This window comes from Notothenia rossii, assembly GCF_949606895.1.
Source record: "Notothenia rossii genome assembly, chromosome: 11".
Taxonomy (NCBI): domain Eukaryota; kingdom Metazoa; phylum Chordata; class Actinopteri; order Perciformes; family Nototheniidae; genus Notothenia; species Notothenia rossii.
In genome coordinates this window covers 38458675-38483570 of record NC_136910.1, presented here as the reverse complement: position 1 = coordinate 38483570, position 24896 = coordinate 38458675, and the positions used below count along the sequence as shown (strand labels likewise).

General features: G+C 41.4%; 1 protein-coding gene across 3 annotated transcripts; it reads right to left on the bottom strand.

Annotated features, from left to right (window-relative positions):
• Positions 1 to 732: 732 nt before the first annotated feature.
• Positions 733 to 23950, bottom strand: pik3r1 (phosphoinositide-3-kinase, regulatory subunit 1 (alpha)). Of its 3 annotated transcripts, XM_079658674.1 has the most exons (15): positions 23715 to 23950; positions 21369 to 22010; positions 12143 to 12235; positions 11931 to 12005; positions 11470 to 11601; positions 10665 to 10866; positions 10234 to 10316; positions 5480 to 5681; positions 5218 to 5398; positions 5008 to 5133; positions 4778 to 4920; positions 4504 to 4680; positions 4332 to 4406; positions 4068 to 4238; positions 733 to 3606 (listed from the first exon to the last, which is right to left on the bottom strand). In XM_079658674.1, exons 2-15 carry the CDS (start codon positions 21703 to 21705, stop codon positions 3417 to 3419), a joined length of 2187 nt encoding a protein of 728 aa, XP_079514800.1. In that variant the 5' UTR covers positions 21706 to 22010; positions 23715 to 23950; the 3' UTR covers positions 733 to 3416. The 3 variants fall into 3 exon arrangements, with proteins under 3 accessions (XP_079514800.1, XP_079514801.1, XP_079514802.1); XM_079658675.1 differs by lacking the exons at positions 10234 to 10316; positions 10665 to 10866; positions 11470 to 11601; ... (2 more) ...; positions 21369 to 22010; positions 23715 to 23950 and adding an exon at positions 8142 to 8592; XM_079658676.1 differs by lacking the exons at positions 10234 to 10316; positions 10665 to 10866; positions 11470 to 11601; ... (2 more) ...; positions 21369 to 22010; positions 23715 to 23950 and adding an exon at positions 6988 to 7292.
• Between the last annotated feature and the right edge of the window lie 946 nt (positions 23951 to 24896).

Below are 24896 nucleotides of genomic sequence, written 5' to 3'. Positions count from 1 at the left end.
TGTCGATATTTTCCAAAAAAGGACAATTTCATGAAAAATGATGTCGAAAACATGCAATATATTCAACACACTGTATCGTTTTTAAGCATATTCTCAACATAATATATCATGTTTTTTTATGATATTTTTGACATACATATACTATGTCGTTATTTTTCCCACTTTCGACATACCGTTTCGTTTTTCATGAAATGTTCAACATATGTCTGTCATTTATTTTAACATATTTTCACATACAATACTATGTTTTTATTAAATGTTCTACATGCCATACTACAGTATGTCGTTTTTATTATATTTTTCGACATACTATACTGTACTATGTAATTATTGTACATATTTTCGACATATTATACTGTCGTTTTTTATGGTATTTACGACATGCTATATCTAATTTTTTTAAAACATATTTTCGACATACTACATAGTTTTTCATGAAATGTTCTACATAGTACACTATGTAGTTTTTTATGATATTATCGACATATTATACGATGTAGTTTTTTATGATATTTTCTGCATACTGTACTGTCGTTTTTGATGAAGTGTTCTACATACTAAACTATGCTGTTCTTAAGACATTTGTCGACATACGACTATGTAGATATAGCTAAGAATGTCAAAACGTTCAGAAAATAAACAATTTTATAATTTTGGACATTTCAAACGACATGATAATACCATCCATCCAATGATTGCATTTCTTTGAACAATAAAACCATAAAACAATACTTGTTTCTTAAAAAGAGGTGTTTTTTATTTCCTTTTTAACAAAGCCCAATACAGATTTGAAGCAAAACTTGGAGAACACTGGTAAATCTCAATCCAATCATCATGTCTGGGACAACCACAAAAAGATGAGCTTCAGAAAAAAAAAAAAGACACCTAAGATAATCATACAACCCAGAACTGGGGCAAAGAAAATAATGGCGCTTGTTGTCCAAGAACTATTGGGGGAAAAAAATGGTTTTGTGACAATGAGAAACAAAACGTTCATGCCAGCAGCTGATGGGGGAGTACGGAAAATCTTCTAGTAAAATAAATGTCATGTCATTCATGATTCAGAACCAATAAAACCTAGAATAAATGGCAGTTACTATCATTGCTACAATTTTCTCTTTGATGAGTTACCTGGTCAAATACATCTAAAACACAATTTAGTAGTTTGTACAAGCGTACAACTTCTCTGCCACGAGGGGAGAATAATATGCAGGAAACAAAAAATTATACAACGTTTCCATGCTGAGAAATGTCTTAATGTCCAACGACATGAAATGTATCATTTATCGTACACGTTTCTTTTGAAAGGAAGTGAACACTTTGAGACTGGTAATCTATTTACCTTTTTGCACAAAGAGATGCCAAAGATGGAGATTATTAAGAGTCAAATTTGAAAATAAATCATAATTACATTAGGTTAACTTTTATTTATCTATTTCTCTTTGTTACACAAATATATATTTAAAAGTGTGCATGAATGGGAATGAGTGGCAATACAAATATAACATCTAAAATTATTTTAGGGCAGACCATTTTTGAAGTGAATTAATCATTAGTTAGACTTGATGTGATTAGTAATAATGTTCTTAATTCTTTTCATGTCACTGGGTTTACACACGTACCGATCCCTTGTACTTTTAAAAACTAGAATAAAGATGTGGGAAAGTAAATCTTGTTGAGCTGTAGCTGACTTTTTTTCTGGTAAGGATTCCACTGGCACATGTTGTCCTTTTTGAAATATGAAATTATAGACTATCTGAAATGAGCCGATCCAACCATGTAAACACAGTGATTTTCTGATACAGAAAAATACTAGGTGGACAATGTAAATCGATCTTTTAATAACAATATCCATCTGTTGAAAACACCAGTCTGCTTTGATATATTCTCATGTGGGAACATACGTATATATTTGATAAGAAAATAAATCTATACTGCTGTTTTCGTGGTGATGGTTAGATAAGGGTTGTACACATCCTCCCGTTCTCTGAGTGCTCTCTGTCCGTCCAACAGAGAACTACAAGTATCTCTGTGAGAAATAGTATTTGTGACTGAAGCAGCTCAAATACTCAGAAGGCTCTGCCTGAGAAGAACATTAGTTTGAAGCAAAAAAATAAAATACTCATCTTTTCCATCTTTATACCAGTTGTTAAAGTAATTTATAGTAAAGTGTATTTTGCTATTATTATCTTTTAAAAGCCATAAGCAGTTTTTCTTTTACCGTACCTTGGCATTTTGACACAAAATATCCTCTTGGATATTTACACAGGAAAATATACTTTTCAAGCAATAAAACAAGCTTATATCGTGGGTTGCAACAGAATAAAACAAAGTTCTGAAGAAATAATTGAGAAAGAATTGCATAGCAGATCAGAATATAACTAAACAGGAACTGATCCTTTTTGGTATGGTGCACTTTGATTCATGACTTTTCACATATGTACATGAAATAATGAGTCCATTCATAGTTTCACCTGCCCACAGTAAAGATCAAGTTTGCTTCTGCGCCACAAGGCAGACGCCTCCTCCTCTCTGCTCTTCTCATAAAAGTCCATAGGAGTCTTTTTCAAAAAAATTAAACTTTGTTTAAAAAGTGCCATTTTGCTACATTTATCAGCTGATCCATGGTCTGCTACTGAACAGTTAACACAAGCAAATGTGTTACACATCCCCCTGACGCCACACATTTTCCTGATTCTATGAGTTTTGGTCACATGGACAATCACACATACTCACAGCCACGTACACAAAAACACTTGTGTTGACACACACACACACACACACACACACACACACACACACACACACACACACACACACACACACACACACACACACACACACACACACACACACACACACACACACACACACACACACACACACACACACACACACACACACACACACACACACACACACACACACACACACACACACACACACACACACACACACACACACACACACACACACACAAACAAACAAACAAAAAGATGACGTTAAAGGAAAATAAAACGAAGAGTGGAAAAACAAAGTCGTGGCCGGTGAGTACACTTCCATTTGAAGAGTTCATCTGTTGCGATTAGACATTCCCGGCTGGTAAAGCTTTGAAAAAGAACAAGCACCATTAGGAAAAGGCCTCAAACGTCCTCGGCTGCAGAGAGTTCAGCAGTTTCCTCTCCATTCTGTGCTCCCACAAAAAGCAACGGAGAAATACATCTACATTCAGACTCGCCTCAGGCTCGTGGTCGGGCAAAGTCACTGAAATGTTTCAGGCTTAACGGCGCCTCTTCCTCCGATTTCAAATCTGGGTCAGGCAAACAGAGCCTCTTCTTTCTTTAAATCATGGAGTCCAAGGACCTGTATCTCTTAACTCTCTATGAGGCCTCCTCTTTGTGTCCATGGAAACAGCCTCACCGTCTCTGCTGGGTGTAAACGGGGTACGCTAGCGTCACATTCAGAGAGTCATTGTGCTGGACCAAAGACGTGTGCTGGTAGTGAAGTACGAGTTCTTTCAGTGAGCCGTAGAGGTTGTACGGCTCGGCGAAACCAAAACCTGAGGGGGTCTTGTTGATGACGCAGTGCTTCACCTCACCGTCCACACTGCAAAGAGAGGAAACAGTCACACTCTGTTCTCTCTGCGGGGAACAAAAGCGCTCTTTCTGACCACTCGCTATTTAAAAACACGTCATCAAGTCTTAGAACAATAATAAGCTGCTCATACCTACATTAAACAAATGCTATGTTGATACTAGATGTAAGAAGATTGATTTGAATGTAGGGGGGATTCTTATTGTGGGAAAATGTAGGCCAAAAAGTATCTGATGCTAGTATGATGCTCCAGCAGTGTTTGCTGAACAAGTCAATATCTTCCCCTTTAGTATATCTTCCCCTTTAGTGACAAAAAAGACGATGAATATGGAGGATACCCACTTGAACTAAACACTGCTCGAGCAGCGTATGAGCCTGGGATGAACATAGGAATATAATGTTGGGTATGTCGAGGAGGAACCTGACTGCAGTTTGTGAACTAGCAGCTGTATGAAACACAGATAGATACGTACACAACGCTGCAGGCGTAGCATCCTGCTTTGCTGCTGTCTCGAACCAGGAATGTTCCGTCCCTCTTGCCCTGGAGGAGCGCCTCCGCCTGCAGCCGGTTGATGTTGCCCAGTTTCCAGGAGCGCTCGTCGTGATGAGGAAGGTCTTCATCATCGTCCACCATAGAATATTGACTGGAAAAACAAAACAAACGTACACGGGTGTAAGTTATGAGGGAACACATTTTTACAGTCAGTTCATTTGTCAAAAGTCAAACAGGTACTCACTCTTCTGTGTTTTCGTTCTTGATTCCGAGCCACTCGTTGAGTTTCTTCTGTCTGACTCCCTTCTGGGTCAACCACCTACAACAGAGCGAACATTAGAAACCAGGGCAGATCCAATTGGATTTTCCCCAGAGGGAAGTTTAAAGTTTCCGGAGCAGCTGATCAGAGTACTCACATGAGGTACTGGTCTCTGGTCTTGCGGAGCTGGATGAGGTCGGGCTTGATGCTGTTCATCCTCTTGTCGATCTCTCTGTAGTCTGCAGCCTGTTTCTTCAGGTCCTCCTCCAGTCTCCGCTTGCTGTCTACGATCTCACTAATCCGGGACTTCAGCTTCTCGTAGTTGCCCATAATCCTAAAAAGCAATAATGACGTTTAATTTCAACACAATCCATCTTGTATTACGTGCTACAATCGCTTCTTTTCCATGGCACAGTGTGATGTATTCTTACCTCTGGATCTCCTTTTCGTTGCCTTCTCTCCTGAATTTCTCAATATACTCCTTGCTGTAGCGCTCTTGTGTTTGGCATTGCTCCTCGAAGATCTTGATGGTTTCATTAAACGCCTCGATAGCTGTCCTTTTCATTTGGATTTCCTGGGAAAGAAGGCACAGGATTAGTGTATGTAGTGGAAATATTGCAGTGCAGTTTAGGAAAGTAGTCGGACTCTGGGTTGCACTCACTTGTGATGTTCTGGTGTATTCTTCATACAGACGGTCGTACTCTTTGTTCTTCTCCTGGTACTGCTGGTGGTACTCGCAGAGCTTCCTCCCCACGGCCTCAATGTTGTCCTCTTTCACCACCTGATCCTAAGAACAGAGACAAGACAGTTCAATTGTTTGAATTCAAGCATTTTAAGTGCTGCTAGTTTCCACTCTCAGCTGCCGCCTTACCTGCTGGAGTTTGGAGATTGGATACAGAAGCTTGACGTCCAGTTTGGGGTTGTACTGAGCCAGCGACTCGTTGCGATAGTGGTTGATGAGCTCCACAACTGAGCTGAAGGTCAGAGGGTCCGAGAAGCCGTACTTCCCATCCCGGTGGAATATCTTAATGAGCTTGTTGTTTCCCCCTTTCCTGCAGACGAAAAAACGTGTTAAATGACCTCCAACAATAGAATAGAAGCTGGTAGATAAGAGGAAATGGTTTCAAACTCACCTCAGAGTCAGAGTGTAGTCTCCGTGCATCTTCGTAGAGGCGTCTCGCACCAGGAACGTACCGTCCGCCGTGTCCCTCAGCTTCTCGTTGACCTCCTCCCTTGAGATGTCTCCCCAGTACCATTCGGCGTCTTGCAGCGCCATGTTGTTGTTCATACCGTTGTTAGTCACAGCTGTGGGCTTGGGTGGTTTTGGAGGTAGAGCTGTGAGGAGAGAAATAGAATAGATATTCATTTACTGAAACGTGATTGGAGCCTGCGTTGGAGCACATTCACATGAGATGGGTTTTCACTTGAATTCAATTATTGATTTTCTGTCAACTAGCAGCGGTGTTAATGCTGCTGTGGATCACGATTCAAAGCATTTGTTTGCCCTTCTTTAAAGCGTCAGAAACACAACTGGATACCAAATTTGAGACTCACTACATTAAATTCTGTCCAGCGTGAGGAGGATGCTGGGAATCACACACTAGCTCCGTGACCCGTTCACTCGTCTTTTTTCCCCATTGATTTAACTGGGATGAAAAAAAGCTGCCAGGGGAGAGGCGGTAACAGCGAGGCAGTGTGGGGGGAGGGGGGGGGGATGAATGAGTCAGGGAGAATGAATTTCATTCAAGAAAAGGATAATTCTATAAAGTCCCAGCTGCAAAAACAGCATTTGATATTAGCAAATAAATGATGCCTATCTTTTATACTGCTACGCGGATATATTTTCATTTTAAAATGAAACAGAAAATAAATAGGTTAAAATGCATTTTAAAGAATGTTGTCAATACTGAGCTGCCAATATATTCCCCTTCAAGGTTTAGTATCCGACAAATATCCAGCTTTAGTGTTATTGTGTAAGTTATGTATCATAGTTCATTATTTACAACCCAGAATTAAATGTGATTTTCCCATTGCAGTTTAAGGCAGCACAAAGAGTCTAATTTGCATTGTATCTATGGTGATTTTCTCGTGACGTGATGGAACATTTAACCACTGCTGTGGACCCTAAAGAAATACATGTTCAACCTGCGGTTGCTTCTCTCGAGCTAATAGTTTCACAGTGAGGTTAGCTGTAGCAGAACTAAGGTAGAGAGCTATTTCTGCCTTTGTTCACTCCCTCTGCATCACAGCCTCTCTACAGCGACCCCTCAGAACACATGCACTGTGCACTGGCTACAGTTGTGACATGGCAGAACAAGCAAAGCTTAACGATCTGTGCAAAATGCAGCCTACCAACTCAACCACAGCTCAGGGTTTCCGCTGCGCTTCTCAGAACATTTGCCTTTCAATCCACATTTCCTCTCCAGATTACTAGAAAGAATCTTGGTCTTAAACCCATGTGTGGACAAACCAGTCTTACCCGTAGCTTACATTAGCTCCACACATTTCTACAGATAGACAGCTTGCATATCACATTGACTGCAAAAACAGAGGCAAATCAGACTGTTTCACATCCCAATCTCAACATCCAGTTAAAAAACCGTTCAGAGCAGCCTGCTCAGTAACGTGTTACATCACTTACCACAGCCAATCACATAGGGGGTCTGTCACCAACCACTCCTGCATCTTTCATTTCCGGAGAGTGATGAGGTCATTCTGAAAGCCTTTATACTCCCTGCTTTAATTATTAACAACACTGCAGCTAAATGGAACAAAATGCATTGTTGGCTCTGCAGCGTCCAGCTTGACGTCCTAGTATGCATCCGTTTTAAAAAGCAGTTGTGCAGCATCTCTTCTCTGGCAGAAAGAAAAGGACCTGCAGCCTGTTTCCATGCTGCTCCTCTGTGCCTCTCTCCCTCTCTGTGAGCTGCTCTCTCTCTTGCAGGCTGCTCGGCCCCTCCCCTCTGCGTGAGTCGTGCGGAGCTTTAGTCCGACCCACTGCTGGCACTCAGACAAAGCCAGCTCTGCTGCAGCAGCACGTACGCAGCTAAATGATAATGCCTGGCCCGGTCAGCGGCACCCAGAGCTCCAAAATACGCCTGTAATCCCACAGCGTGACACTCAGCATGACAGAGATAACTCCACTGATTTCCTAAGTGAAATCAAAATAGGCTCAGTTCTTGGTAAGGTACAAGGATTCAAGAGGAATGCAGTCCTGCCAGGTTCAAATGAGGAACCGTTGTTAGGACTCTTCATGAATAACTTAAGAATTAGCTCAACTGAGCACAATAACTAGATACAAGTGGATTTGAAAACATGTTTTAATGCCAGAGAGAGACTGTGACCTAAATGCCTCTTTCTTTAAGAAGTCTAAGGAAAATCAAGTCAAATATTCTGTAGGGTTTGAAATAGTTATTTGACTGAACATAAAAATTCCCTACTGTGGCAACACATACATTTTTGATAATGGTTGAATATTTAACATTGTGACTGAATTCACCAACTTCCCTCAGAGAGAACTACTTTGTGTGCACTTTGTGAGAATAGCTACAAACTGTGAAGCACCAGCAGCTGCCAAAGGCAAAACTACTCTCTGACAACTATGACTGGAGGCTAAAATAAATACAAAAGATATTATTCTTGTTCTTTTCTTTTCTTCAGCTACAGTATTTGTTTCTTAATCTTCCGGGCCCTTTACATTATAGCCTGAAGGCAGAAGTATTGAAACACACCGCTCTACTCTTGTATGACAATGAGGAAAGGTTCAAATAGAAAGACACAGAACATCAGACTTACGTTGCGAGTTGTGCATATTTTGTTGAATCATCAATCTCTTCTTTGCGACTTCGCTGTTATTCCCAAAAGGTAAATTACATCCAACAGAGTGACTTTCAAGTCCACTAGCAAAGCTCCATTTCATAGTTTAGGTTACTTAAAAAAAATTCTTTAAAAAAAGGTTTTATGTGCTTCTTAATTAAATCCGGGTAATCCGCTCTCCGTGAGGCAGGTGCAACACGCGACTGTCTAACTGACTGAGTTCCTGCAGCGAGAGTAAGGTACAGGTCTGTCTGTCTGTCTGCTCGCTTCGAGGCAGAGAGTTAATGATTAGGGGTAGCCGGTGTCAGAGCTGTTCTGAGAGCAGCCACTCTGCCAGCTGCGTGTGTGTGCGTGTCTCTGGTCACTCCCCCGCTCTCTCTCTCTCTGTTTGTAGAGGAGGAGGCAGGGGGAGTTCAGTCTTATGATTAACCTGCAAAGTTTCAAATATTTGCTGAGCTGGGCACTTTGAGGCAGGGAGGACATGTGGAGGATCCAGGCGGACGGAGGGAGAAAGGGCGAGGAGGTGAGGGAGAGAGCCCTCGGTTAACAAGAAGTGCTCTGTGGAGCAGGCCCATTTTCCAGCCAACCAAATCTAAGTGGGCCTTTTGTCGCTTACTTAAAATAGGCACGCAGTAACTGGGACACACACACACACACACACACACACACACACACACACACACACACACACACACACACACACACACACACACACACACACACACACACACACACACACACACACACACACACACACACACACACACACACACACACACACACACACACACACACACACACACACACACACACACACACACACACACACACACACACACACACACACACACACACACACACACACACACACACACACACACACACACACACACACACACACACACACACACACACACACACACACACACACACACACACACACAGGTGACTGAAACCAGTTTGGCAAACCTGAACTTTGATATTTGACTGCGGTGTGTGTGTGTGTGTGTGTGTGTGTGTGTGTGTGTGTGTGTGTGTGTGTGTGTGTGTGTGTGTGTGTGTGTGTGTGTGTGTGTGTGTGTGTGTGTGTGTGTGTGTGAGAAGAACAAACAAAAAGTGTTTTAGGGTTTGAGTCCTGCCCGCCCTTCAATCCATCCATCTCAGTGCCAAATGCTCCCGCAGGTGCAAATGACTGACAGCTGAGAGTGGCCCATGCACAGGAACATTATAAATAGACCTAACAGGTAATAAAATGTTTAAACAGCCACAGCCGGCCCTGGGCCTCCGGACCAGCAACGATGGTGCTTTTAACTAGCACTGTAAAAACATAACAGTGCCACGCAGAGCACTTCACTCACTCACTCACACCCAGGCCAGCTTCATCTGTGCAGACCACCACTGCACCAGCCATGCAAAGTGACTGCGCAGCTCTGTGTTTGACATATTACAAAATAACAACATCACCCCTGAAAAAAAAGAACCTCCCCTGTGAAGAACACCAGAACAAGATTTCATCAGTTTACACACGTCCTGGGCCATGAGTTCAATACCAACCAGCAGTCACATTCATCACACTAAAAAAAACGAAACCAAAATCAACACTAGAAGGACATGTTGTACTCTGTATTAGACAACTTCCCATGGAATCATTCTACCATGTCATGAACTTTCAATACCACAAAACCACAAGTGCAAGCACAAGGAGCCTTTGTTTGCAGCTAAAGCTTTAGAACCAGTGTAGACCTTATTCAAACAGTTCAACAGTTTTGCAACAATGATCATCAGGGAATGTGTTTCAGTTAAAACACGATAAAGTAGTCTTAACTTGCACAACAATGTCAGTATTTTGCCTCCAGTGTACCCCCCTGGGCCTCAACACCATTTATTTAAGCTATTAATAGATCAGGTCTGAGGGTGTTCAGTTTATGTTCAGAATATGCAAATCAAACAGCAGCAGTGCAATGCTAAACACAGTCTTGCATTTATTTTTTCAGATATATCAATATTATTCGAGCAGGAACAAAAGAAAAGCAACAGCATTTAAAACGTTATGCATGACGGTGGTAACTACCTGGAGCCGCCTGACTTTCACTCAATTCACTGGTCACCAGAACCTCAATGATCTTGATGTGGGCCTCCAAGCTGGGTTCACAACTGCAGAGGGTGTAAAAACAATTAAAGGCAAGTTAGATAAAGTTCCTGTTTCACAGCCCAGGTGACTCTCTGCTGCTCTGATTACTGTGTGTCTCAATCTGATGGCAATTCAGGCTTAGCTACTTTAATTATGCAGCACAGCTGGTAAGTAGAAAAGCTCCAACCTATATCTGTGCGCAGCTAAACCCATGAGTGCCTGACAGACTGTTGCTGACAGTGTGTTGATGTGCGAGTGTCTGGAAGTGTGCATGTTTCAGAGTGTGTGTCTCAGTGTTGCATGACTGAGCCTGCACACTTGTCTGTTGCTGCCTGAGTGTCTGTCTCTGCCCCCATCCGGCTGACACCCACCTGGTGGTCTGCTGTCTGAAGAGCACAGGGCTGAAGATCTCGCCCAGGGCTCTGGCACTGAGTAGGTTCTTGGACCCGTTTTGGCACACTCTGGAGAAATGCCTGAGCAGACAGTGGAAGGTTAGCCAATGCTGGGGAGGCAGGGTCGGGGCGCTGGCGATGCGACGTAGCAGCTGAGCACATTCCTCAGGATTCACCACCTCTGTAGAAATAGATGAGGACGCCGTGAGGTCAGTTAGACAGATGTGAAAAAGAAAGATCCTGCCTGAGTCGAAGTGGAGCGTAAAATGAGAGGTGTTTCTTTAAACAATGAAGTGGTGGAAAAAGCGTGTCATGTGCAGTTAGGTTATGAGACCACAGTGAGATTGTGGTTGACAATGAGCGTAAGGTACACTGGCAGGTGATTGGCTGCTGACAGATGCTAGAGATAAACTCTCAGGCTTGTTTTAGTTCCTATTAACCTCAGATATCCTGTTTCTGGCCATGTGACAGAAAGAGAATGCAGCGCTACAGAACAGTGTGGTGTGAGAAGTGTGTCTGCTCTTGCAACAAAGAAAGACAAATGGAAACTAATTTATGGAGAAAGTTGCAAAATACACTTGTAATGCACTAATTACTGTGAGGGAAAAAAAGCACATTTGGTTAAAAAATGAAAGTCTAAAGGGTACTGACAATGCTTTGTGGTTTTGTTTTCAAAGAACTGAATGTTCAGCAGGGTAGAGTGCATTCATTTCATCAGTGTTTCTGTTTTTCTGTGCAGAATGGAAATGATAATTGCATTTGTGCGGGGTTCCTCTGCTCTCACCTTTGGCAGTGAGGACCATCTGAGCGTATATTGCAGTGGGGATGATGGGCTGGGGGAGGTCCTGCAGGTACCTGCGCAGACCGTCACACAGGATGGGAAGCTCCACCTGATCCAGGTCTGCAGAGGGGGGGTCTGCAGCACAAAACAACACACGTTTAAAAACTAGAAAGTCTTTGTGCAAAGTGAAATACGTCATTACTGGCGTTTGTGCAAACCGCAAACTAAATCATACGTAGATGTAACCATGGATGCATAAAAAAAAAAAAAGAAGTACTTTCTGTTCTTTTTCAATAGGTGTGTAGCGCACTTTGTAGGTCACCTCACACTGTTATCTCTGTTCGTCATCAACACTTGCCACATTTCTTCTTCCTCATTCAACTATTGAAAAACGACTGAATTGTCCTTGGCTGCCTGAGTGTGTCTCTGCCCCAATCCGGCTGATAAAAAAAAAAGCTGCTTACCACATTCAAAATACGGTTTGACTTCAAGTCCACCACCAGCAGTAAATGTTCGATATAAAGTGGGGTTATCCACACCTGCAGATAATCACAGAAACAAAACTCATTACATTTATAAAATGAGAAAACTACCTGGTCATAAATGCACATTAAAATGCGGTTAACAAAGACAGGCAGAGGTACATTTAAAGTACTGTTTCCGGGGTGAAGCTTACCTTTCATCTCAATAGTTTCAATGAGTCTGGCCATCATGGGTGGACTCGTCTCTGGGAGAGAAAACTGCTCTGTCAAGTCCAGCAGGCAGAGACCTGGAGGAGGGAACAACACATTGTCAAAAAAGGTGCTTTTTTTTGTAAAAAGAAGCAGAAAGTGCTTTCTACTATTAGCTTTAATTGTGTCAATGCTGTCTTGTGTGACATGTTCTGATACATTATGAATTTGTTAACCATGTGTGCCAATTTTCAATGGGTGGGAAGCTGGCCCTGTGAAACCTTTCATGTTTTTTCTTGAAAAATCCCTTAAAATAAATAATCACCTTTTATAAAATACAGAATAACTGCCAAATATGTTTCTGTCGATAAGCTGGTTACACTGCAAGAGTGTATGACATTTCAAATACATTTTAAATCATGTGGCTTACGGATGACTTTTAGCATCTCAAGCTAAATTAAATCAAGGTCAGAGGAAATACTGTTTCGGTTTTTAAGCCTAAGATCTTTTACTTACACATGCAAAATATATTGCAAACCATGAAAGAACAGAAGTTCTTTCACATTAAATGTGGCTAGGGCTGGAAGTCATGTGAGCCAGCCAAGGCTGATTAGGTGTATGAATTAAAAACTACTCAGAACTTCAAAGAGGAAGCAGGTACGAGACCAAAGAACTGCCTTCAAAAGTAGAAGGTGAGTATTTACAACAGCCCGATTCAGCAGGAGGTGCTGAGCACTCAAGTTAGGGTTTGCTGGACCAAGAAACTAAGCAAATACCCTGTGATATGAGGTAAGCCAGGCCCCAGATTTTTTTTTATATTTCCTTTAGAACGTTGTACCCAGGTGTGGACATGAAAGGCTGAAGGGGTTGGCAGGGATTTTATTTGGATTTGCAAAGGCGTATTTTGAAAGGGTATTTCTCTGAAAGACTCAACTGTTCAACACTGAGTCTGCAGATTCAAAATGTTCAGAAACTATGAATGGAACCCTTTATAGTAACCATATTTTTCTTCCTTTCTACCTTCAAAAATATTAAAATGTTTGAATCCACTGGTCCCATTGATGCAGGCATGCTAGTCATTACAGAGGAACTACCCTCCTCCACCACAGAGTGTTCAATCAAGCCAATAATGAACCACTTCATCCAATTCCACATCCTCTTTGGCCAGCGCAGCTCACAGGCTGGCATGTTGCGTGTGAAGAAACTGGATTACTGAAGTCCTTGCTAACCACATAACACACACACAACTCCATGTAGGACAACTGGTCATCTGGAAGACATTATTGGAACTGCAGAGCGGGAGGGGTTTTTCTCAGAAGCAGTGAACTCCGAGATGGAACGCCAGAGTTTCCCTAAATAGAAAACGAGACACGCAGCCCTGCCATTGCACACCTTGGAAGTGTAACCTTTCTCTCAGACAAGATATCTAACACGGCTGCCATTCTACAGCCAATGTTTTTTCTGAGAAACCTGATTCATAGGCTGAAGTTATATTTAAACTTCTAACCCACCCACACATCCAATGTTTTATCAAAGAAAATTGCCCAAAGCCACATCCTAAGGCTAGTTTTATTAAAAAGGTAAGATTTCTGACATAAGAGGTTTCAAACATGGCATTTTGTGAATACTTAAGACTTTTCAACACATGTTTTAGGATTAAATAGCCACATATTGAACAATAGGTTAAATACATCTTCCTTGCATGTTTCAAGTAGCTCAGTGATAAACTCTTTAACGGGAACACCTATCAAAAGAGATCCAGAAGTATTTTTTGTTTATTTATTTATTTACAATCTGTAATCTGTGGATGGCCTCTGACTGAGACGGGGTGACCTGGAGATAGAGTTGCTTCTTGGTACTGTCAATGATGTGATAGTTTCAGCAACGATGGAATTGTATCAAGTAGCAGACAAGATATGGCAGACATCTTTTGAGCTATCGGTGATGACTTCTGAGATGTCTTGGCATGACATCAAGCGCGCAACATGCAGATACTCGCCGGAGCCGATGGAACATGTTCAAATATACACACAAATCATTTAGAAACAGTTTTTGAGTTACTTTACGCAACGATAATACTTTTTGAAGTATATAGATAGCACAATGTACCACATCTCTTTAACCTTGTACAGAGTGCATGAGTTGGATGTATTTTATGCAAGTACTTAAGGGTAGCTGAAATTCTGGTTTACTCTGGAGGGCTGTTTACATTCAGCCACACGCATTAGCAGCTAAATTATAATACCTGACTGAATAATCAATGCCACAAACACACTAGATATCTTTGTTTTACAGTGCCACTACAGTAATAGCACAATGTTTCCGGTGTCCTGCTCTATTTAGAACAGCAGAGGGTCTACACACTGCATGAGACACTGTTCTAATTTTCAATGGATTTTTTTTTCGGGAAGGAGAGTATGGAGATAGGGGCCCCTTGGACGTGTCTGTACAAGCCTGCATGTTTAGCAGAGCTTCGCATGATATCCCAAAAGGCCTCAGCCAGGCAGTTAGTGAACCACAGGTTGAGGAAGTCAATGCAGCTGCCACTAGTGCTGCTGTGGTGTTGGGGGGCCCAGCCTGAAACCGTATGTCTGAACCGAACAGACTACAGACTCTGGGCAGGACAGGCGTGGGGCACCACCGACAAACTAAAGATAGCACACACTTTGGATACATTTAGAGGGTCTACTCGAGTAACCAGCATTTTCAAGCCATACCGTTTCTTCTTGTCTGAAAAAGGTCTAACTGGGGCACAGCAGTAAAAACCAATAACCAAGGGATTGTACTTCAGACCGCGCACACATGGCAGCACATTATTGAGCAATAGGGCAGTGTATTACAAAAGATGTCACATGTTTTTCATGTAAAAGTCGGTTGTACAGTAATTAATAAGAGAGGGTGCAGACCTTCAACAACTTAGAAAACACATGAGATTTAACATGAACAAATATGAAGTGAAGCTCTAACATGCTTTAACATGCATTTTCTAGAAGTCAATGAATGATCCAAGCTTTGAGCTGAAGGAAGTAAAAAAAAGCAGGCAATGTCTCCTCCTGCAGGAAGGAAGCTGCAGTGCTGAGGCTGAGCAACAGCCAATGAGGAGGCTGTTGCTACAGCCTGACAATTAACCCTATAGAGGAAGGACAATCAATGGGTCACAACACCTACACACATTTAACTGTGAATCAGTATTTTAAAAGCCCACTTTCCAACACCTTTAATAGGCCATTACTACCTGAAGAGTACATATACGTAATGCCTTCAATAAATATGTAATGTTTTCCTAGCTGTTGATTTTCAGGTATTCCTTTCACATTGAAGTTGCAGTCAAACACATAGGCATCGAATAATATTCATTTTTGGTTTATTGTTTTTATTATATAAGACACAGGCCTGACTCTGGTTGTCCATTTTTCATTACATCAAATGTCATTATATTATGATATATATATTCTCTCATGCCATGACTGGAGACTTAGATTTACTACATTTAAAAAATGGTCAAACTTGTGTCAATCTTTAAGTAAAAGTAATCTGTGAAGGTGTTCATCTGCGATTGTTTTTAAAAGATGTTGAGGTGCAATGTGAGTTATGCACTGATCCAATGTCATTTTATTTCTCGTTTTGAAAAGAAAACTATGTGAATATTTTAAAGAGTCAAAGCCAAATGTTGGTGATACATTGTTTCTGTCCAATAGCTTATATATAGAAAACATGAACTATGTTGCTCTGTTCCAATCTTAACTCAATTAATTTGTTCAATTATGAATTATTTTTGACAGTAAACAGTGCAGAGCCTGGTTTAAGTTTTAAGGACGTTTCAGCTTCATTGACCAGTATTTGTCAGAAAAATAAAAAAGAGTTATCAAATGTAAAACCTGACAATACCCTGATAAAGTTATTGTACTTCTTGCACTACATTTGACAAGTTTAACAGTGTAACTACTAATCTGTAAACGACAGAACCCTTACCAAAGCTGGTTAAAATAACTGATGCCATCAACCTCATTCAAAGCATTACACAACGCCTGCTCCACAGCACAAAGCTCACTCAGTATTCAGCTCCACTAGCTCGTCCACCTCCCGGTCAAATACAGGACATGTTTGAAATACCTTTTCTGGTCCCCTTGACGTTGTGCCTCTACCTAATCTCACCTCTTGTCTTATTGCCCATCAGCCTGTCTCTCTCTCTCTTTCTTAATCCTGCTAGCAGACATGCTAGTAAGAAGATTTGCCAATTCAGACTTAAGTCTCTGCACACAATCTCACTTGTTCAGTTTGGAGAGATAATAACAGTGTTACTTTTATTGAGCCCTGGAGTTAGATTACTCATCTTTCACATAAATAAATAGAAACTCGTTTTCTAAAAATGTGTATAATTATAGCATCTGAGGATTTTTTCTCACAATTTTAGTCAGGATAACCTCACTGGGCGGCAGTGGCTCGGTCTGCAGGGACTTGGTCTTGTAACCGAAGGTCACCGGCAGCCTCTCTGCTCTGCCACCTCTCCTATCTGCTGGCTGTTGTGTGTGTGCATGTATGTCCTCTGTATGTGTGTGCATGTATATCCTCTGTGTGTGTGTGTGCATGTATATCCTCTGTGTGTGTGTGTGCATGTATATCCTCTGTGTGTGTGTGTGCATGTATATCCTCTGTGTGTGCATGTATATCCTCTGTGTGTGTGCATGTATATCCTCTGTGTGTGTGCATGTATATCCTCTGTGTGTGTGCATGTATATCCTCCCCTGTGTGTGTAATGTGTGTAACACAACAGAGTGGGGAAAGACATTTCCCTGTAAGGGATGAATAAAAGTATATCTTCTTCTTCTTCTGTTACATACTCACATTAGCCGAGCATTGGTCAGTTGTTTTTTACATTGGGTTTTAATGTTACCACCACTTTTGTCCTCCAAGACTTTTGCCAGGAATATCACAAGCTAATATTTACAACTAAAAGAGTCAAATGAAACTACAATATTAAAATGAGCCTCGGGACAGCAGCATGTACAACGACAGTGTGAAACAGCAATCGCTGGGGTCCTATTCAGTGTGCAGACCATTTATTGTCCGGTTGCATTGTGCACCAAGTTACTGCAATCAGCACTTAGCACAATACTGATTCATCACAAAGCTACAAATCAGTCTACCATGCAGTCTGTGCGCAGCCCTCCACCAAAGAAGCGCCAACACATTCCTGGCTCCAGCTGCCTTTAAGCCCACAGAGGAACATCGGAGCAAATACAAACAAATGATAAAACTTCTGTGCTGCTGTTTTCTTTCTGTCACACTCTGATTTTCTGATGTGTGATTGTGCTTCCTAGAAGAAAAAAAGTAAACTGCATACCACTGTGAATCCAAAAGATAGGTTGCAACATGCCCAATTAAGAAAACAAGGGAGAAGGGGATTCTTAGAAAAGAAAAACTGAACATACTATTCAATACAACACTTGTTCAGCCCAGTACAAGAGGCCCAGAGGCATCATGTCGATCTCCAACTTTTCTAAGAACTCTCCCTGCTAACGTCTCCTTTAGACTGCTCTCTTCCTTCCGGTAGACCTTTTCTCAAATGTCCAACTCAAGCTAAATGTTCCATACAGTAAGTCTATGGCACAAATATATGATGATTTAATCAAAAAGAAAATCCTTTACTCGTAATGAAAAGGGCAGTTTATTTACAAAGAATAATCCGCTTTTGCAACATACTAAAGTCATATTCACCAGAGAGGTTTAAAATTAATGATTGAATTGTTAGTAGTGTAATGCACTGTTACATAAGAACTGAAAACATGATAAGCCTCAGACTCAGAAAAAGGTGAGGATGAAGCTTGATGGCATCAAATCATTCCTTAAACAAGACTGAGCATGTAAGGTTGAACCATGTGAGAGCACGTACAAATAACAACCACTTATTCACACCTTTATCTCCAACGCTCTCAGACTGGCTGCTCAACAGTTTCGCACGCAAACATTTTAACCATGTAGAGCCATCATCAACTTGACTTTCAAAACTGAGAAAAGTCTGACTTTATAGTTTTGAATTTCTGTCCGTTGAATTGATCAAACTTGTTTTGAAACAGTTGAACATTTAGGAGAAACTCCGCCTTTTTCAAATCAGTTCTATGTTTCTGTATACATCAAATAGGAAAATGAGTCTACTTGAGGTCTGGGTTTCAATCTCCGAGTTCCTTTTTCTTGGCGGGCCTTAACACATCTATATTCTCTCAACTGAGAGGCCCAGAGAGGGAGCAACACTTTAATGTTTAAAAAAGGCTGAGAGCTGGAATCAGGCGGAATAGTTTCCCAGCCTGGTCCTCTTCTCTCTCTCCCTCACCCTCTCCACATCTGCTGCACTCATGTAAACCCCTGTGGCTCGGAGAGGAGAGGCCCCTCCATTCTCCACCTCTTTCCCCCCTTCCAGAGCTGACTGTAGGAACTATCAAAACATTAAAAAAAAGGGAGAAGGGGGAGGCGGAAGGAAAAAAAAAAGCTAAGGAGTAGGCGGAAGGGAGTGAGATCCCTTGGTGGTGGGTTATAAATCACAAACACTCTGGGAGCAACAAGAGCCCAGCCTCCTCGCAGAGCCCCTCTTCAAAGCCCCCTTGAGTCCCCCCCCCCCGCTCCCTAACGCCTGCATCGACCACTTTGCCTATCCCACAGCCTCGTTCCAGCCCTGATCCTTTTGCACACCATCCCTCACACGGACCCTTTAGCAAGCACAGGGGCCCCTTCTCTCCCCCCCCCACAACCTAGGGGCCCCTTCTCTCCCCCCCCCCGCTCCCTGTGTCTCCCACAGCTCAGGACACAGAGACTTTTCTTCTCCCGGTGCTACATTCACACTTGCTCCAGGCTCAGCGCTGCCACTCAACCACAACACAGCCATTTAACACATGCCCCCTTCATACGGCTCCTCGCTCAGCCTGCAAACCACAGCAAAGAATTTCACAATCGCACCACAAAGTGCAGAAACTGGAAACCTGGCAGATACAGCTGCTCTTTAGGTGAGCAGACAGCCTTAAGCGCACATTGGTGTAAGCCGCAGCGTCTTTAAAAAGATGCACGTTTTTTTAATTGCAGCTCATAGTTGTGGCATGAGCAGTAATGCTGATTCAGATTTCAAAAAAGGGTCATTTTATATGCAAAGATTTTTAAACGCACGGAACTTGAACGCAACGTGCTGAATACAGCTTACTTTACATCTCTTGCCAACAACAAGAAACTACAGTACAGCAATAATTGGTGCTTCTATATGCCACGTAAAACCCTTAGCAAGTTATCCTGCATTAAGGAAGTGCATGATTAGACTTATTTGCCCTCTCACACCAAGTGAAATAATTGTCATTCATCTCTTTGTGTCTGCTTAACTCTGCACACTGCTTTCTGCACGTCAGGAATGTACGAAAAACAGCTTTAAATGAATTTGTTTCATTTGAGTTGTTTATTGTAAAATTCTTGTAAATAGTTTTTGGAAAATGTGGGATTACGAGTAGTTTAGTTTTAGAGCTAAAGTCTTGTTTTTCTATGAACTTGCCAAGTAAATCATAACACAACCCTGAACATTTTTGATGATCAGTTAACAAACTAAAACAAAGTAAACAAGACAACTTTGAAGATCTAGGAAAGCCTTTTTTTCAGCCTTGATGAAGCTAGCCAAACTGTTTCCCCAGGCTTTCTGAGAAATTTGTCCTAATGACCGGTATATAGTGATCGTATCGTCGTTCTCTACACCGATAAGGGAAATATAGCCCTAAAGATGGTGCTTTTGGAGAAACGTAGATGATACCAGCTGGTAACATATGGCCGATATGCTCTGGGGTTCTATAGCCTGGATCAACGCCAATGTTGTCCCCTGGGACTGAGCGTGGTTCACATCCAGTGCAGCTGTACAGCTCTGGGCAGAGCCACTTGTTGTCAAAGACAGCAACTGTTCTGCTAGTTCATCATGTTTCTCACACTTTGTTAACCCAAATCCGGTTATGTGTGTTGCTTCTGTTTTCAATCAACAAAATATTAGTTGGGGGTCAGTTGATGACATGGTGCCAGATGGGCTTCACTGTTATCTTGTGACCAAATGTTCATGTCACAGAGAAAAAAAACTAAAACGCTTTAGCTGAGCGAGAAGTACACAAAGTGAAAACATGCAGGAAAGGGTTTATACCAAATTGCAAACATGGCAATATGGAGCTCACACCCAAGGCAAGGGAACAATGAAGACTTTTTTTTAGATTACAGCAGTTGAGTATACTGATTATTGCCACAAAACATGAACTCCTGAATGTATACCACTGTTGTAGCACAGTAAATCAAAAACTTCAAAGAAGTCAGTGTAGGGTTTGGAAAGGTGAAAAATGTTGGGAAAAAAGACACTGAAAGGCGCCTGAATTATTGTCTACTTAGCATTTTTTATTGTTTGAAGAAATAGAAAGTAGGGCTTTAAGACTAAACCCCATGTTGACCAATGATAGCTGATGTAATATATATCAACTGAAACAAAAAAATCATGAATCGGCAACAATCTTGATTATCTAATTATCTCAATATTTCAAGTGAAAGACCAAACAATTAATCCAGTAAAGAATTGTGTGGTAAAAAATCTATAATGAAGAAAATGTGGGTTGCAGCTCTATTACCTCATTCAAACCAACGCAACTCCGGTTCAAGCTCCGTGCTAGAGCTTTTCAGGTTCAGAACCGGTTCTTCGGTTTAGCTCCGGCTCTTTTCACACCGCCCAGAGTCCGACTGGTGCTACGTCATTGCGTCATCGTTTGCGTCATGACGTAACCGTTTACGTGCCTGCTTCATTAAGCCAAACCGCGCGAAAACCCCTCACAGCTCACACCGACAACAACAACAACAACAATGGCCGATTGTGTTGAAGCGCTACTCGTTTTGGTTTTGCTCTGTCGAAACGAAAAGGGACGACTTTACTCCCAACTTTACAGTCGTTACATGCTACATTCAAAACTGCTTTACAATCGTAATCATCATCTTCAACGACGATTCCGATTCCCCCTGCCCCCGCCTCGACGTAAGCGTGACGTATGCGGTGCTTTTGCTCTAGCCGGACAATTTTTTGGTGCTTGAAACGAACCGGATTCCGGAGCTAAGAGGTGGCTCCGCTGCGGTGTGAACAGGAAAACCCGGTGCTTTTCAAGCTCAAGCTCCGAACCGGCCCTGAAACACCGTTGGTGTGAATGAGGTATATGTGGAAAAGTGATGTGCTGTTAAACTCACCTTGCTCTGAGTCGCAGTCCCCCCCCACCCTGAAGACGCCTGGAGCTTCAGGTAGGGGTCTGAGGGGCCGTGGCTTGGGGGTGGGAGGAGAGATCCACTTCTTTCCGACAAACTCGACATATGTCCCAGGGAAGTCCCCCTTTTCCTGAGTGGTTTCATTGAAGCCTGGCAGCCAGCCAATCTCATCTGGCCTCTGTTCCAGTCCATCAGTGTACCCAAGGGCCACCAGGGCTCCTTTGCTTACCAACAGGATGTCCCCCACATGCAGACTGATGTCCTCCTCCCTCTCCTTCTTGTAGTCATAAAGCGCTCTGTACTGATATCCTTCAGCACTCATATTGATCTCTTTGTGTCAAGAAGTGCTTTCGAAGATTTAACCAGAAATGTTACTTTTCAGGTTTCTCTAAGTATGTGTTCAGTCCAGGTACACATTTGCTTGTACAAATAGTTGTATGAGTATACATTTACCAATACCAAGAAAACGTTGGTTGTTCTTGGGAGACAACACTATCTAGCTTGTCTTCATTCTTTCAAAGTTCCTGTCTCTTCTGAATGATTTGCATCTCTCTTGGAGTGGCACCTCACAGTATGTATCCATCAGTACATGGCCTGCAGCTGCAATCCTCAGAATACTCTCCAGACCTATAAAGTGAGAGTGGAAGCCATTTGTAACACATTGCATATGACAATTACAGTATGTAATGCTCAGATGTCATCTAAAATGTACTTAATGAGATATAACACATTTAACTGAGTTCTGCAGGAAAGTTATTGAGGATTGTATTGTGGTGGTAAGAATACTTATCAATCAATCAATCAATGTTTATAAGAGTACTATAATACTTTATAGTCGGCCAAACTTAAATTTTAAGCATACACAACACTTTTAAGAATAGTAGTATTTTACCAGGCTAATATTGTAGCACATACTTAAAATATATTATTATTTTATACTACCTTTGCAACTATAATTTGACACATGGCAAGTTGGTGGCAGATCATACTTGCTTTGAAGAAAAAGGGCAATATTTTTGATGAAGTGAACCATTAAGCCGCCTTTGTTGAATCATGTCGTAATATTGTTTTTTTATGATTTAATGGTGTACAGTATGGTCCCATTGCACTACTAATGATCATCTGAGAACACAATGACTATCCGGCAGTACAATATTTACTGATGCAGACACAAATAGTGATTAGCTTTTTTCTTTAGATGCTGCATTTAACAGTTTCTGGCTTGATGTGTTAACACACATTATCTGTGCTATTCAGCCAACATTTGAGAGCTAATGTTAGCTTGAACCGTGACAGCTTAAATTCTCAATGCTGCAATTGTTCTATAACTAGCAGAGGTGGGAGAAGTACTCTCAGATATTTTATTTGTGTAAAAGTGGAAATACCAAAGTGTAGAAATACTCTGTTACAAGTAAAAGTCCTGCACTCAAAATGTTGCTCAAATAAATGGATTAAGGTATTGGAATCTATATACTTAAATGTACCAAAATTAAAAGTAGTCATTAATATGTATTATATGTTTTTATTATTATTATTGAAGCATTAAAGTGTTATCAAAGCTGGTAAAGGTGCAGCTAGTTTTAATGACTTTGTATACTGCAGGATAGCTTGTGAATTTACTCCAGGTGTAACTAAAGTCTGATTTAAGTGTTGATTATATTTCACAATATTTATCAAAAAGTAGTGGAGTACAATACACTTTTACCTCTGAGTTGTAGTGGGGTATAACTACAAAGTAGCAACACATTTATATACTCAAGTAAAGTACAAGTCTCTCCAAAATGTACTTGAGTAAATGTACTTAGTTACATTACACCACTGATAATTAATACATAGTAACATCTCTTGGTCAAAAAGCTGCCAGAAAACCTGTGGATTTTGAAAACACAGGGCTGCAAGATATATTAGCAACTTGTGTTTTAAAGAGTAAAACAGTAACGTTGCAGAAAAAAAATGTCGAGAGAGCAGGATGGTTAACTGTGAGCTAAGTTAGCTAACATGCTAACGTCAGCTTGTTAACACCATCGGCCAGCGTTCATTCTGGAAGATAAGAGTTTGCTATAAGGTGCCATTGTGAATTACATGTTATTAATATATGCATGACACCGACAGTAAATTAGGAATTGCATTAGATTAATACTAATGTAACAACATTACAATATTGGAAAAAGCTTTTTCAAGTTAACGCAGAGCTCAAAAGGTAACCTAAGTTTTACCAAACTGGATTAAGGTAAACATACTGATATAACAACTAGCACTTCTTAAAAAACAGCAATTCCTAGTTCGACATTTGCTGTCAAGTGATCGAGCTTGTCGTGAGTAACTACCTACCGAGTCTGCATGGATCCACATGCGATCCGACGATCCTCTTCCACTTCGGTAAACTTAACAGTTTATACGGGATATTATACGAAAGAACGCAACCCTAAACAGATCCTTTATCAGGACTGTTTAAAACATAGAACTTCCACTCGCGTTTAAATCCGGTTTAACAGGCAGAACAAACTGTTACAACCCACAGCTTGTCGACATAACGGCACGGCTCTCCCGTCCTGAACAAAATGCTCCCTTGAACGTCGCCCCTTCGGCCAACAAGTGGCAAGACGAAGCATGGCCTCTGATTGGCCAGCGTCACTGTCAATCATTAACATCAGTCAATCCGACCAGTCAGATTGTAGCTAGTAGGGGAACTCTCCTCCTTCAATGTACCCTCGCACGCAACATGAAACACTATGGAAATTACATAACTTTCTGCACGCAATGTATACTCAAGTCCTTTTGGTTTTTATTATCATCTGTTCTCATACTCGACGGGGATTATTTTCACAGCATCCAAAGCAATAAGAATGAGGGCAATGTAAAGATATCACTTTACACTGTAAACTATGTGATACACAATCTTTCCAGAGGATATATGAAGAACAACAACTATTGTCGAATAGCCTGCTTCTCCTGTCTTTTTTCTAATTTAATACCATAAACTACAGCTTGTGTGTTACATTATGTGTCAGATAATATCCACAAAGTAGGAAATGAAGCATAAAAAAGTTGTATGTCACACCCATGAACGCACATAACCACACTCAGTGGTTATTTATCCAGGCTATAGCTCTCCCTTTTTGTGTATTTTTTCATAAATCATTACATGTTCTCAGTGTGGAAGGACCCAGAATCCTATAGTCACTATCTGAGGCACATGACTGTGAATGTGGGTGGCCTAATTATGGTCTGGAAAGAGGGCAGGCTTCTGGCAGAAATCCCCTAGTATAAACCCGGCTTCGCGAAAAGAGGCTGGCAGCTTTGTACAAGGGAAGGCCTCTGGTGTTCTGCAGTCAGATAGGCATCCGTGGCCATCACCAGTGTCAAAAGAGGAAGGAATATAAAATACAGAAGATAATGTGGTTTTGAAATCAATAGTAAACTAGGAACTTCAAACTGCTGTTCTAGTGCGTTAGGGAACTTTATCAATGCACTTGATGCATGTCTTTGAGTCATCTTGAACTTTTTTTGACA

Bases quoted from the DNA above. Each gene is read 5' to 3' on its own strand.
- pik3r1 (XM_079658674.1), bottom strand. From the start codon at position 21,705: ATGAGTGCTGAAGGATATCAGTACAGAGCGCTTTATGACTACAAGAAG. The intron at 10,867-11,469 runs GTGAGAGCAGAG...CTATTTCTACAG, and splicing joins GATGGTCCTCACTGCCAAAG to AGGTGGTGAATCCTGAGGAA. The intron at 5,399-5,479 runs GTGAGTTTGAAA...TTTCGTCTGCAG, and splicing joins GACTACACTCTGACTCTGAG to GAAAGGGGGAAACAACAAGC.